This window comes from Stegostoma tigrinum, chromosome 1 (assembly GCF_030684315.1).
Source record: "Stegostoma tigrinum isolate sSteTig4 chromosome 1, sSteTig4.hap1, whole genome shotgun sequence".
Classification (NCBI taxonomy): Eukaryota; Metazoa; Chordata; class Chondrichthyes; order Orectolobiformes; family Stegostomatidae; genus Stegostoma; species Stegostoma tigrinum.
In genome coordinates, this window is record NC_081354.1 from 83,151,333 (window position 1) to 83,167,249 (window position 15,917).

The following is a 15,917-nucleotide window of genomic DNA, read 5'->3' on the forward strand; positions in this document are numbered from 1 at the left end:
AAAAAAACCATCAAACACACGTCCACTCCCGAAATCAAGAAAATTTTGTGCAAAGAGGCTCAACCTTGGAAACAAAATGCCTTATTTCTTGGCTTGATTAAATTTTGCAAAGAAGCAGCAGTTTTTATCAAGTTAAACAATTAATTTGCATCAAGAGATAATGAGGTCACATTATTTAATTACAAAAATAATCACGGCCATGTGTTTCTCCATATAATGGAATACTTCAAGCAGCGTAACGAGTTGCTGCGAAATTATCCCAAAGCCACATTTGAAGTACTATGTGCTATTTTCAAAAAGCTGAAGGACTTACCTCCGTGCGAGTCTGCAGTCGCTTGTTCAGCTCATATATCCGATAGTCTGGTTGCACCACATATGGCGTGTGCCTCCTATAAAATGGTCCAAAAGGAGAGGAATAGAAAGGGTCATGAGGTGTGCTAGACATCTTGGATGCTTGCAGAGAATTAAACTACACACTGTAACATCAACATCCATACAGTGCACATGGGCTTTAGGCTACAGTGCAGGCAAGCTATCAGCAGAACACACTGGGAAATGCTCTGGGAGCCCTCTACTGCAAGAGAAAGACTGGATAGCACTAGGCAGAAAAACTTGTTTTTAAAAAATCAGTTTGTGAAAGGGTCATTTCCTATCCGCTCCAAAGACTGGCAAAAATATAATTCTTCAAGCTGACAGAGAGGTCTGAGGTTTGGTTTTAATTTTTCCCAGCAAGGACCCCTCAGGAACCTGGCAGCAAGACTTGTTAGCATATAGGTGGTTGAACAGCTGCCTGAACTAAAATACCTCCTGCAAGGAATATTCCACACTGCAGTGCTGCGTTTCCTAACACAAACACTCCGAACAACACATTTGCTTCATTCTCTTCTAAAGAACATCCTTAATATTGACTATACCATGCAACTAAATTGAATTGTTAAATTGCTAACAATTGAATTAATAATACAGAAGAGATAGAATAACAGAAATGAATCTTTTCGTAAGAATGTAATTAAGTAACTGTATCTTGTTAGACAACTCTCAGGAGACAGATTGTTTTGTTTAAAAAAAGTTTTGAATTTTTTTCCCAAAGACGAGCAGAAATGATTTCCTCCTCATAAATTTTCATGTTACATAAAGAAGCTATACTCTACCAGTAACAGGGAGCCTCCTGCAGGGTATGGAATAGCATCCATCATACTTATGCCACCATTTAACGATTGTGTGGTAAATGAGTCTAAAATTTAAAATCATATGTTAAAGAGTTTATAACATTCCATTTATCATCACATGCTGATGCAGTGACATTCATTAACTCTTTAAGTTCATATACTTTAAATAGTCACTGCCAGCAGGAGCCTTCCCAAATAACCCCACCACCCCCTCTCCTTTTCCTGTTGAGGTCACATGGTTACATGGAGTCTTGACCCTCTGTTTACATCTGAGTGCACATATATTGCAAAAAGAACAACGATATACCAAGTTGCTCCTTCCAATTACTTTTTTTAAAATTAGGTTATACCAGTCCCAATTATTGTGCTTGAATTGCAACGTCGATTGGGTTGATTCATTTGTAAACTAAGATGACAGGGTTTCAAGAGTCCAGAAAGTAAAACGAATTATTGGATTATTCCCAAAGCAACATAGTTTTTAAGAGAGTATAACTGGCTGTGAATACTTCTTTCATAGACAGTATTTTGTTGGAAACATTTTACTTCTGCAATGTCATTTCATCAACATTATTTTGCAAAAGCTTGTCAGCCCTGGACTGCAAATCTCTACTCCACAAATTATTTATTCAAACAACTGAATGTGATTTCATTTCAATCTATAAGTGCATCAAACTAATAGATCAGGAAAGAGGTCTCTCTGCTTACGCATTTTATACAATTAAAATTATTACTGCTCCTTGCCTGATTTTGTGCACTGCTAAACATTTTACGAAATGTATTTTTTTGCAGGCCAGTGCATTTCTTCCTTTCATCTGCCAAACTTATTAATAAAACAAGGCTAAATTAGCTTTGACATTCCTTGTAAGGAGGAGTGATAATTATCATTCAAACAAACTCAACACTTTTATATAAAAATAATTTGTGGTACTTCTAATGAACAGTCAAGTTTGGTGTAGCCTGCAAAAACTCCTACATCCAGCTTCCTACCAGTTGATTTCCAGAACCCATGTGGAGTAGTGTTGAGGAAAGGCATAGTATTACAGCGTGATGATGAGGATGTTACTTCCTCTTAAAAGTCTCCATTCTTTCACAACCAACAAAGTCAGCCCGCACAGTGTACACGTAAGGAGAACATATATGGTAAGACTGTCTGTGTAAGTGAATGTAAAACTGGATAGATGGTTTAGCTTTGTGGAGTAAGGTGATCGGCTTTTTACAAATTCAATTTCAAGTTGTCGGGGAAGTTTATTTTCATGGTATTCGTATCTTATTGATTGATTTATTTATTTTAAAATTCGAGGCTGTTGATGTCCTGTAAATGCCATGAGAAATAGCCATCCACAATGGAACAAAGGATGAATCTACATTGTCTTTACTCATAGAATCATTGAAGCCCTACAGTGTGAAAGCAGGCCATCCGGCCCATCAAGTCCATATTGACCCTCCAAAGAGCATCCCACCACTTGCACCCCCCTACCCTTTCACTGCCACCCTGCATTTCCCACAACTAATCCACATAGCCTGCACATCCCTGGACACTATGGGCAATTTAGCATGATCAATCCTCCAAATCTGCACATCTTTGGAGGAAAGCAGTACACCTGGAGGAAACCCACGCAGACACAGGGAAAATGTGCAAACTCCACACAGACAGGTGCCTGAGGCTGGAATCAAACCCAAGCCCCTGGTGCTGTGAGGCAGAGGCATTAACCACTGAGCCACTGTGCTGCCCCATTTACTGACACACTATTTTTGGAAATATTCCTCCTTTTTGTTTTTCTCTCACTTGTGCTCTTCTTTGCCATATTCAGGATCTTAACTAACTCAGTATAAACGATAGATCATCCGTATGTTTCAAAATGGCACATCTAAAAGCGGGTCCGAGACCGGTGACATGGGAAACTCCCTGATCTCTCTGGCCCTCTCCTCAATATGGGCTTTGGTTATGTCGGCTTTTTGCTTTCTCCCTAATTCTGTTTTCTCCAGATTCCAGTAGTATTTGTACTCTTATATTCTCCAGGCTGAGCTCCCTCTCTCAAGACAAGATTAAACAAAAGAGTAGCTGGCTGCTCCACTAGACACTCCTTCACTTCCTGTTCTGTCTGGACTCCCGCTCTCTCTCCCTGAGCTCTTCCTCAAGCCTGATTATGCACTCTAAGGCTTCTGCTTTTATCTTGCTTCTGAACTCTGAGATCCATCCTCCACATATTCCTGCGTCACTGTAGTGTGCTTTCCCAATAGTCCTGCTTTCCCTAGGGTCCTCTGAAGCATGTTCCGTGAGCCCTTGCTATTTCTCTCTCTCTCTCTCTCTCTCTCTCTCTCTCTCTCTCTCATTCTGTGTTCCTTACAGAGATGGACAAACTGAAGTGAGGAGCTGGGTCACCAATCTCACTGAGACAAAACTGTTTTCTTAAAAGATTCATTAAAGCTTTAGTTACAAGTACCATTATATTTTAATTAGGATTACCTGGTGTAATTTACCTGGGAGTGGGCACTCAGGGGTTACTAAACCGTTTGAAATCAACACTTCCAACCAAAAAAATTAGGAACCAAATACAAACTTTAACCTAAAATTTTAACAAACTTCACTTGTTCCTGTCTTTTAAGCATCAAGTTTTCTAATTAGTGAACCCAGAAATTTAGATTTTTTTTTGCGAGGCTCTCTTTTGAGACATTGAGCTGAATCTTCCCAAAAATCAGCAAAGTGGCAATCATGGAAGGTTTCTCTCCATGACCCCTAGTAAGATTTCTTGCATTATTTTCCCAAACTCACCTCATTAACCCCATTGTGCCCAGTATGCTGGGTTCTCCCATTTGCCACAAGCAGAGTACTGCCCATCTGCTGGGACCTCCTGGTGCCAATGCCATCTTTAAAGTTCAGCTGCGCATCTGTTCAAGCACTAGGAGCCCGCAGTGATTTAACAGTTTGCCCCAGACATGGCAGATATAGAGGGTAATTGGTACCTCCTTCACCCACAGGGACCTGGAGGGAAAGAATGGTCACAGGCCAAGGAGACGTCCGCAGACGTTGGTGACTGATGGAAATCCAAACGAGCACATAGCCAGCTGGAGCCTCTGGGGTTACTGCTCTGCCTTTCACGTTGGAAACAGTCACTGCCTCAGTTCTATGCAGTTGTCGCGGGAAATGGGGAAACCGCACATCAGTGAGGGCAGATGATGTAATGAGGAGATGTTAATTTATGATAATACATTCCAATAGACCTCTTGCTGCTCACTAGTGAGAATCTTGTCTCTCAGTTTAACACTTAGTGAAAAATTATAGCAGGAAAGTTGGCAGCAGGAAGCTCCTCGCCGTCAATCTCAGATGATTCTCCAAACTTTTTTGCTATAACCCATATCATTATTAAGTTATATCAAGAATGGAAAAGTCTGGGGGAAGGCAATTTTGTCTCTTCCTGTAGTCACTCTACTTATTTTAGCACAACCTAGACTTAAAAGTGCAAAAACAAAGTACTGTGGATGCTGGAAATCTGAAAACAAAAACAGCAATTGCAGGAAAAAACTCAACAGGTAGCATCTCTGGAAAAAGAAAAGAAACAGAGTCTATATTTCAGATCAAGTGGCCAGAATCAGTTCCACTACACTATACGTGCCCATGATCCTCAACTCTGCTCCTCCAAAATACACAAGCATGTGCGGACGGACGGACACACACACACACACACACACACACACACACACACACACACACACACACACACACACAGCTTTCACTCCAGGTTCACACTGATTTTCAAGCAATAAAATGAGATCATAGCGAGAAAAGTTTTGGCAGCAATGATTTAAGCGATGCATATTGATTGCCGGTGAAATTTCTGCAGCAATTAGCACCCCTGACAACAAAGTCCTAGTCACCAGGAGCTGCCAACAGGTCCACAACATGGCTGTGACACAGCAACATCCTCTGGACTCGCAGGATGAGCCCTAGGGCCACCCATGTAAAGAATAACTGGTGTGTGAGGGGGTGTCTTCCGGGGAGAGGAGCCCAGGGGAATGAGTACAAAGGGAAGTGGGTTGGCTGTCATCAGCCACTCCCCGATCCTAGCACCCATTTTTTTAAAGAATCCCTATAGCATGGAATTAGGCCCTTCAGCCCAACAAGTCCACACCAACCCTCAGAGCCTCTCACCTAGACCCACCCACTATAACCCACAAAAGCTACACATCCCTGAACACTACAGGCAATTTAGCCAATACACCTAGCCTGTACATCTTTGGACTGGCCTCCCAGTTTGCCTTGATCCCTGGTAATTCACCTGCCGAGGTAACAGGTTCACGGCAGACACCTTTTCCTGACCCTACACTTATCCCTGGAACATGTGGACAGTAAGAATAAGTATGTCAGGCTCATACTTGATGACTACAGCTGCACCTTCAACACTAAATTTCCAAACAAACTCATCTCCAAAGTCCAGGACTCATGTCTCTGCTTTCCACACTGTAACTGGATCTGGATCTGGATCCTCGACTTTGTGACCTGCAGACAGCAGTCAGTAATGACAGTGACATCTCCGCATCCGTAATAATCCTCAGCACCAGAATCCTGCAAGGCTGTGTACTCAGCCCTCTACTATACTCCTTATACACACAGGGCTGTGTGGCCAAATTCTGCACCAACTCCATTGACAAGGTTACTGATTGTAGGTCAGATCTCAAACAATGATGAGACAGAGTACAGGAAAGACAGAGTGCTTAAAGGCATTGTGTAAAGACAACAATCTCTCCATCAATGTCAGCAAAATGAAGGATCTAGTCATGGACTTCAAGAAGTGGAGTCAAAGGCCTTCTGCTGTCTGTATCAATAGTGCTGAGGCGGAGAAGGTTGAGAGCGTCAGGTTTCTCGGAGTGTTGATCACCAAGAATCTATCCTGGTCTGCCCACGTGGACAAGAAAACACAGCTATACCTCCACTTCCTCAGGAGGCTGAGGAAATTTGACATGTGCATTAAGAGTCTTACAAATTTTTATAGATGTACCTATTTGGATGCATTGCTGCATGGTATGGCTACTGCTTTTCCCAAGTCTGAAAGAGACTACAGAGAGTTGTGAACACAGTCCTTCAAACAAACCAATCTCCCATCCATTGACTTCATCTACACTTCCCACTGTATCAGGAAAACAAACAACATAATCAAAGACCCCTCCCACACCAGATATACTCTCTTCCACACCCTTCCATCAGCCAGAAGGTGTAAAGATATACAGTATGACCAGATTTAAGAACAGCTTCTATTCCACTGTTGTCAGACTTATGAGTGGGCCTCTTTATTGTTAATGTTGATCTTTCGCGGCACATTGTCAGTGGCTGTAACATTGTATGGTCTGCTCGATTCTGTTACGCTGATGCACATGCGTAGTACGATCTGCTTGTAAAGCATTCAAGACAACACTTTTCACTGTACCTTGGTACACATGTCTGTAATAAATCAAATCAAAATTGTCTACAGTGGCATTGTGCACAGACATTTTATGGTGAACTAAGAGTTGAACAGTTGCTATTTGTCTAAGATTGGCTGAAATCTGCTCATGAGCAACTTGTAGCCATCACCTTTATACCTATAGTGAATTATTTTGCTCAAAGTGAGTGCTATCAAAACTGGCAAGGGAATATTTTACAACATTACCACCCACAGTTTACAAAGTGACAAAGTAACAAGTTAGGAAATAGCTCTCTACATCTCCTGATTCTGTACAGTTAAAACTAATTGCCTCTGCCCCCTGCCTGACTTTGTGTGCTGTTACTAAAACATCACAATTGATTTTATGAAACAAAAGTTTCTGTCAGCTGATGGATTTATACTTTTCGTACTAAACATTGAGCAGTCCCAATAAGGAGCTGTATGGCCAGGTGTGCAAAGTTCACTTTTCTCTTTCCAAACAAGATGTCTCAATTCTAACCTGGAATCAATCCATTATTTCAACAGCTAGTCTTCTCTCTATAAGACTATTACTCATCAAGTCAAAGTGTGCACATGAACAAAATCAGAAGTCGCTGGAAAAGCTCAGCAGATTTGGCAGCATCTGTGAAGCAAAATCAGAGTTAATGTTTTTGGTCCGGTGACCCTTCCTCAGCACTGTGTGTACATGGAAGCTTCAGTTAACTTATGGTTCAAGGTGACTCCCAGGATGTTGTTAATGGATGATTCAATAAAGATGGTGCTGTTGAATCTCAAGAGCAAAGGTATGAACTCTCTAGTTGGAGACAGACATTGCCTACCTCTTGTAAGGCATTAAACTACCTCCACAATATGTTTTGATATTTTTGAAGAACTACTGCAAAAATATAAGAATCTTTAAACAATATGCTGTGGCTTAAAATGGCGTTTGCAACACAGGAGCAGTAATGAAACACAACTTTGAAAAATTAGCAAAAAATATCAAGATGAAATTGTAATAGATGCAGTTTAATGCCAAAAACCCACAGGCTGTAGTCGGAGTAGACCAGAATTCTGATCCCCGTCAAAAGTTAATTTACCATATATAGTTTGAATATAAATAAAATGATAAATTCTCCTTCTGAGGCAATTTAACTGGTTTTGACTAGTTTCAAAATATTTTAAATTTCTTATTTTTTAATATCTCTAACAATAATTAAGCACAAAAGAATAATATATTACTAATATACAATTAGGTTAGTAACTTTAATTGGCAATAATTAACAGACACCACATGGTTAAATTTGACAACTCATGCAGGCGTAATTAAACACGCAAGACTCTAAATGGATCCAAAACAGGCTCCTTGTCACACTTCACTTCAATTCTAAATTTGAAATCACTTCATTGGCTTAATGCAAATTGTTGCACTTGAATTCTATTCTGTGCATTTGACGAGAGAGATGCTGTTTTCACAAAGCTAACACGGGAACCCAGCAGCTCCAGCAACAACTTTTCAATCTGTATGCGTCTACACACCCCAGTGCACCTAAATTTGGATAGGCATTGTTAGGGTTGTTTGTTACCTTGATAACAAATGAAGCATCAAATTTCATTCTATTTATTCCTTAAATAATTAACATCTACCAATCACCTAAGGTTTAAAATTGTCATGAATCTAAGAAAGGTTCATATAAATTTGCACTTTTTAAAAAATTTATATTTTTAAATTGTCCTTGAAAAAAAGGTCTGCATAGAGTACAAACCTAGTACATATATGTTACTGTGAGATGAGACCCTACACTCAAATTAGAAGCGCTCAACTCTGAGACTGATCCACCATTCAATAAGATCATAACTGATATGATTATTCCATCCTCTTAACTATTCATAGGAATCTTTCACCAACTTGTTTATCAAGAGTCTGTCTACCTCCTCCTTAGAAAGATTTAAAGACTCTACTTCAACCACCTCTTGAGAAACAGAGTTCCAAAGACTCATGACGTTCTGAGGAAAAGATTTCTCTTCACAGTCAGAACTGGAGACCCCTAGTTCCAGCACCTCCTACAGAGTACTTTCTACATCTAACCTGACAAGATACCTCAGTAAATTAGTACATTTCCACAAAATTGTATCTTGCACTTCTAAACTCCAGCAGTTGTCCATATATTCCTCAAAAGAAAAAACATCCCACAGGGTATTACTTAGGAAGCAGTTCAGAAGAGGTTGGCAATGCACTTACATCCATCCAGTGTGAGATGGGGTGGTGGGGGGCATGAAAGTGACATGATCATTTTTTGAAGCTACTGAATTAAATTTTATGACCTCAAGGATATGTGCTTCCAGCTGTGAGCTGGTTGCGCTGAGGGCAAGCATTTACCATTTGCACGTGGTAAGTTTCTATTTCCTACACCCAGGAAGAAAGTATGTAAAATATGAGTCAATGATATTGAAGATGGAATTTGTCCCCATTCTTAAGAGAAATGTCGTTCTTACAGGAGAAACAAATTTGACATGATGACCACAGATGTTTGAAATGTATCAATCATCTGGCCTTTTGGAACCTGTCTGCTCTTGACTCTTTTCAACACTTAGGGAGAATTAGACTCTTAGGAAATGCGTTTCTTTCCAAATTTATACCAACAGTAGGTTAATCAAGATGGACAATCCTTACGGAAAGTTGAGAAATTATTGCACGCAATTACAAATTTGAACAGCACAGCCCATTCTGTGATATCTGTAAGACTGGATTGTTTTATTCATTGTGATTGTAATTGTACTTAAAACAACATGGTATAAAAATAAAATTACAAATTATATCAGATATGTCCTTTTGTATCATGAAACGCTGACTTCAAGTATTGCAACATTGAGTTTTGGAAGATTTGTGTTACAAGTTCAGGATAAAAGGAAGAAAAGGGGCAACTTCTGCTCATTAGTAACAGGAGTTCAAATTGATTCCTTCAAAATGTATGTGGAAATCAGGACAAAATTTGTACTGTCAGTTGGATAATACCATCCCATCCAACTCCAATTTCAGATGGCAGGTAATCACTGACCTGGAACGGTTAAATCACAACATTTGGGTCCAGATTCATTTGCACTGAGCAAGTCAACGACTGAGTGCAAAGATGTAACTCTCTCAATTTTGAGAAGTATTTGATAAAGGAGGGCTAAGTACCCATTCGGCTGAGTACAGAACAGCATCAGCTTCAAAAGAACTTTAACGTGGAGTAATTACTCACATCTGCATCCTTGCTGTATCATTTTTGAATGATGCATTTCAGTGAAGGTGAAAACTTTGAATTAAAAGACTAGTTCTGTCAACAACAATCAACATGAGTAACAAACACCAGTTTCAAGCCTATGTAGCGGACCTCCAAGCAATGCATCCAGAAAGGGCTTATCCTGTAGTCATACAATCAATAACAAGAATCATCAGCTACAACTAAGTAATAGATGATCTAACAGATGAACACATAAAAATGTTGAACTTATATGGAACTTTATATGTCTGTCAATAGTTCAGTATTAAATCTGTCACACGCATTTCTTATACAGTAAGACTGATTCTCCTCCAGCAGAAGCACAAATATCAGAAAGATTATTTATTTTAAAATTTGAAGAACAAATTGTAAAAGGCACGTATACCAGGAGATGAAATTTCCCCCTTAAGTAGTGAAAACAAAAGTGAATTTTGAGTGTAATTCATGATTGGTTAATAAAAGGGCACTGCCAAAGCTGCACATTTGGTTAGTGGGTAATCATGGACAGAGGTAGACATTCTCATTTATTTCTTTAAAAGGGCAATTAAAAGCACAATAATATATTGCAACTTAAATCACTAATCTACAGAATAAACATTAGCATGTAACCTCAATTGCTTAGAAAGCCTGTCTGCAAAAATAGCACAGGGAAGGTTCAGGAAGGCAAGTGTGCAGGCAAGCGATCTATTTATGAGGCAGGCAAGACTGCGGTCACTATCAGCACACCAGTTTTGCAACCGTGGCAGTGTAATTTTTATTTCTCTGCTGCTAAAATATGTGTTAGAGAAAACAATTTTCCACACAGATCCAATAATTGGTGCACAACTAGCTACCTCCATTTTCACCTTTTCTACACAACTGGTACCAGTCTCAAAAAGCCATATTGAGCCTCTTGGAATGATACACAATTCTCAGCAAAGTTAGACTTTGCAAAAATGCATGAAATTAAATGTGTGTGTGTGTGTGTGTTTTCAATTAAAACAATTTGAAAATTGTTTACAGCAATTAAAAGCAATGCTGCAGAGACCTAAGCCCATCTAAATGGCCTTTGCAGCAGGCCCATGAACGCTACACCATTGCGTCTTTGTCTAACAATAATATAGCCATTTTAAAAACAAAATTGCTGCAAGCTCTGGGAAAAGAAGTCATAGTCTGGAGAGTATTCCCACAGGATTTTCTCAAAGACATGTGATGTCTTGAATATTGCTAAGCACAACTACCCCAAGAGTTAGGAAAAGGAACAAATGCAAGGTTTCTAATTTAATAGGTGCCCCCTTCTGAATTATTTCACAAAACAAACCAATTTCTGCCATGGCAGTAAAGATAAGAAAACATGATTTTTTTTGGAACAGAAATATAGAAAGCCAAAGCTGAATTCCATTTTACACAGGCAGTATGAACATTTTCAAGGATTGTTAATTGAATTAATATGTTTGGTTCATGAATGGGTACAATTAAACAAACTTTGGTTTATTGCCTGTGATGTATTCAAAAACATATTAACAACATGCTGCGAAGCTCTAACATATTAATTAGCTACAGGAAAGGAAGATCAAATCTGGAATAATTTACCTTCAAAGACAACATCAGGAACACTGAAAAATTGTGCTAAATCTTGATTAATTTATATAAAGAAAAATAATTAGGATTAGTAAATGCAAGGGAGCAGCGATTGAATTCCCAGGTTGATAATAAGTCAGTAAATTAGGCTGACATGAAAAAAATAACAACAGTAATATGCTGTACTTGTATTTTCCTTGATTCATTAATGAGATAGAAGGATAGGTGGCATAATTTATTGTGAGTGCCCTGCTATTTGAAGAGGTGATGATGAAATACTTTCTTAGACCGCTGCATTGGAATGTTAGATGGGGGCTTTTCTGATTTTTGCCCAGAGTCAAAGAAACAGCAGTATAATTCCTACTCTGAGTGTGGCATGACCTGGATGGATACTTGCCAGTGGCTTTTGTCCCAAATGCCCTTATTCCTTGAGGTGAAAAAGATTGAGAATTTGGAAGCTACCATTCAACAAACCTCAAATAAGCTACTGAGTGCATCCTTTATATACTTTACTGCAAGAATTGTACACAATTGCTGGACAGAGTGTATGTTTTAGGCAGAAGATATGTCCAGTGTGGGTTGAAGATTTCATTGTTGGTGGAACATCATTTTTCCAGAGCAATTGGGACCATTCTATCACATTTGGACTTCTGCCTTGTAGATGTTGGGAAGGCTTTTGGGAATCAGGAGGTGAGATCACAGAAAATCCAGCTTCCACTTGGACAACTGAGTAAGCTCAAGTTGGTACTGCCCCACTGAAGAATGGAAAGTTGTGGTCTTATCAGAGCATGTTCATGTTGACAGTAGTGAATTTTTAGGATCATCTAAAATAATAGAATTAACAACTAAAGGGAGTTGTGGCAAATTGAGTCAAAGTTGAAGCAGTTCCAAGTTTAAGAATGCAGTCATCTGTGACTTTGTATTTCTCAGAAGCAAATCCAGAATGAGGTGAGATTTATGATGGGTAAGGAGATTAGGTGATGTGCACATTAAACAAGTGGACACAGATAGTCTCAATGATAAAGACTGAGGGGTCCACTTATGGAGAGATCTTAAAAATGAGAGATTTTGACAGGATGGACATGCAGATGTTTATACTTACAGGCAACACAAAAACTAGGAATTATAAAAATAGAACAAATAAATCCAAAAGTAACCTGTTTCTTCAAAGAACAGTATAAATCTGGAATACACTCCCACAAGGAGCAGTTGAGGCAGTTAACTTAGATACATTTAAGGGGAAGCTACAGAAGCAGATGACAAAATACTTAGGACAAGGTAAGTAGTGGTGGAAGGTTAACCGAATATAAACATCAATGTTTTCAAAATTTATTCCTGGCTTATGGGTATCACAGGCTAGGCCACCATTTATTGTCGAATCCCAGGTGCCCTTAGAGAATGTGGTACACTGATGTAACCATACTCTTACCGGACTGTCTCAGTAGAGAGAGGGAGAGAAAGAACTCGTGGTGGTTTAACCAGAGGATTACCGTATGTCATGCAAGGGGAGAGGTTGAGAAAGAGAATCCTTTATGGTAATCTTATGGCAACAAGGTACGATTTGAACTCATGATGTTGGTGATACTTTGCATCACAAAACAGCCATTCAGCCAAATGAGCTAAACCAACAAACTCAGCTGGTGACAAGCTGCTTTTTTGAATCTATTGGCTGTAGGTACAGCACAATATTGTTAGAAAGGGTGTACCAAAATTGTAATTAGTGGCACTGAAGTAACGGTGATATATTTCCAAGTCAGAATGATGACTGGCTTGAAGGGCAACTTGCTGATGCTGATGTTCCAACATTATCTGCTGTCCTTGGCCTTTTCGACGGTAGAGTTATGGCTTTGGGAGGTGTTATCTCAGAAGTATTGGGGAATTAAATCAGTGCATCTTGTAGATGATACACACTGTTGACTGTCAATGGTGAAATGTCAGCTTGTGGATGTGGTGCCAATCAAGCAGGGTACCTCAGCCTGGACGGTGTCAAACTTCTTGAGTGGTGATGCAGCCGTGCCTATCCAGGTAAGCCAAATGCACATCATAGAATCCCTACAGTGTGGAAACAGGCCCTTCAGCCTAACAAGTTCACACCAACCCTCAGCACATCCCAGCCAGACTCATCCCCCTATAACCCACCTAATCAACGCATCCCTGAACACTATGGGCAATTTAGCACGGCCATCCACCCAGCCTGCACATCTTTGGACTGTGGGAGGAAACACATGGAGTATGTGCAAACTCAACAGACAGTCCCCTGAGGGTGGAATAGAACCAGGGTCCCTGGTGCTGTGATGCAGCAGCATAGCCACTGAGCCACTGTGCTGCCCCAAAGTAAGGAAGCCATTCGCCTCTGGGTGGTTGTGGGCACCAGTTATCAGCCAAACACACTAACCGACTGCACCACAGAGATAGGCGCGGTGAGTATGGTTAAGGGGTAGATTTGGGTGGGGCAGAAGGATGATATATTTGAATGAAAGAGGACAAGTGGAGCTGTGGCCAAGATCAGAGTCACAAAGGATAAGCAATCACTTAGAACACAGGCTGCGGGAAGAGGCAGGGTATCTTGCACAGAAACTCAGGTAGACAATAAAGATTTTATTGGGGAGGTAAGAGAGGAGGTGAACAAGGTGACATGTTTGAATAAGGAAAGATTCCAATAGCTAAAATGGAAGGTAAACTGTTGCTTGGTGATAATACTCTAGTAACAGTTTGAGGTGGCAAAACGACCAACCCTTCATCCCACGAGCAGAAATATAGAAAATAGGCGTGGAATCAATCTTTCCTCAGACATTTTGCTCGTCCAAGAAATCATCTGGTAATCTGCTCTCCCTCGATAGCAAAAACATTCTTCACCAAACAAGGAGAGCAAATGTACAGTTGTGGCGTGGCCAGTATACATACACAATATAGTATATTGGTATGGCCTCACCAAGGCCCTGTACAACTGCAGCAAGACATCCCTGCTCCTGTGTTTTCACTATGAGTAGGCAAATGCATGGGAGATGCAATATAATGAGAATAATTTCTCTTTACTTGTACAATAAAGTTTGCTGTCATTAAAAAAAACTTTGCCATCCTGTGGTCTTCCTCTGGGTCTTCAGATTTCTTCTTTAAACATCAACAGCTCCTATTAGGGTCTGAACACTATTTAACTGGAAAGGACTGGGTTTGTTTGAGGTGCCAGGACAATACCTGCAGACAGTGGCATTAGCATCCAGGTAATCAGGACTAGCTTGTACAAAAATAATCAGTTACAGAATGTCTTTTCCCTTTGTTTTATCTATTGTGCTGGTATTTAAAAGGCTGTTGACAAAGCTGCAGCCCTCCCAGCACTGTAGTTCACACACCAGTAACACACAAAGACTAGGATAACAAAGTGTGGAGCTGGATGAACACAGCAGGCCAAGCAGCATCTCAGGAGCACAAAAGCTGACGTTTCGGACCTAGACCCAGCTTTCTCGTGAAGGTCTAGGCCCGAAATGTCAGCTTTTGTGCTCCTGAGGTGCTGCTTGGCCTGCTGTGTTCATCCAGCTCCACACTTTGTTATCTTGGATTCTCCAGCATCTGCAGTTCCCATTATCTCTCTCACACACAAAGACTAGTCTCAGTTTATAACATTGCTTTTGGGTATTTCTGGAGGATAAAACAGGTTTATCTGGAAGAAGTTGCTTTCTTTGAAATGTAATATTTCCAAATTTGCAGGTGACACAAAGCTGAATAGGAGGGTGAACTGTGAGGAGGATGCGGAGGTGCGTCATTGTGATTTGGGAAAATGCATAGCAAATGCAATATCACATGGATAAACATGAGGTTATCCACTTTGATAGCAAAAACAGGAAGGCAGATTATTATTTTAATGGCTATAAATGTAGAGAGGGGAAATGTGCAATGAGATCTGTGTGTCCTAGTACACCAGTTGCATGAAAGTAACCATGAAGATGCAGCAGGCGGTGAAGAAGGCACATAGTATGTTGGCCCCCATGGCAAGACAATTCCACTATTGGAGCAGAGGTGTCCTGCTGCAGAGAAATTAATCAAAGCACGCACCACTCACCTAACCCTATAGTTTACAAGTTTTATGCTGTAAACTTAAATATACTTTTAACTTCCACCCAAGTACCTTATTCTTACAAAATATTGAAGACTCATGCACTTATCCTGGAGCAAATCCAAAAGACATGCCACTGACCTCTGGAATTTACCTTAATTTTCCTCATTACTCCAAATTTTCCAAAAGGTGCCAATTACAAGGGCATCCATCCAGTTGTTTTGGGCTAACCAATCTGTTAAAGACCTCATGTGCACACAGCCTTCAGCTTCTTGTCCTGGCTTTGGTATATACAGGCTGTATTTTGCAGTCCTTTCCCACAGCCTCAGTAGAGCTCTCTCTCAAGTAATATTCAGGCTGGCTGCTTTCTGTCACAAGGCTTTGAGGACTAACTGGTGATTTTCTCCACGCATGGAAATCTGTAGCTCATCTTCCAGCTGGTTTTTCCTCATGAAGCACAAATTAAACTCAAACT

General features: G+C 40.2%; 1 protein-coding gene across 10 annotated transcripts in view; it reads right to left on the reverse strand.

Annotated features, from left to right (window-relative positions):
- Nucleotides 1-771, reverse strand: part of LOC125456915 (LIM domain-binding protein 2) — a 263,846-nt gene extending 263,075 nt beyond the window's left edge. For 3 of the 10 annotated variants that reach the window (XM_048540520.2, XM_048540546.2, XM_048540538.2), the window contains exon 1: nucleotides 314-770. In XM_048540520.2, coding sequence (XP_048396477.1) covers nucleotides 314-445 — 132 coding nt within the window. In that variant the 5' untranslated portion in view covers nucleotides 446-770. Of the gene's footprint in view, nucleotides 1-313 lie in introns of all 10 variants that reach the window. The other 7 variants (XM_048540561.2, XM_048540552.2, XM_048540502.2 and 4 more) reach the window with 4 other exon arrangements.
- Nucleotides 772-15,917: the final 15,146 nt, after the last annotated feature.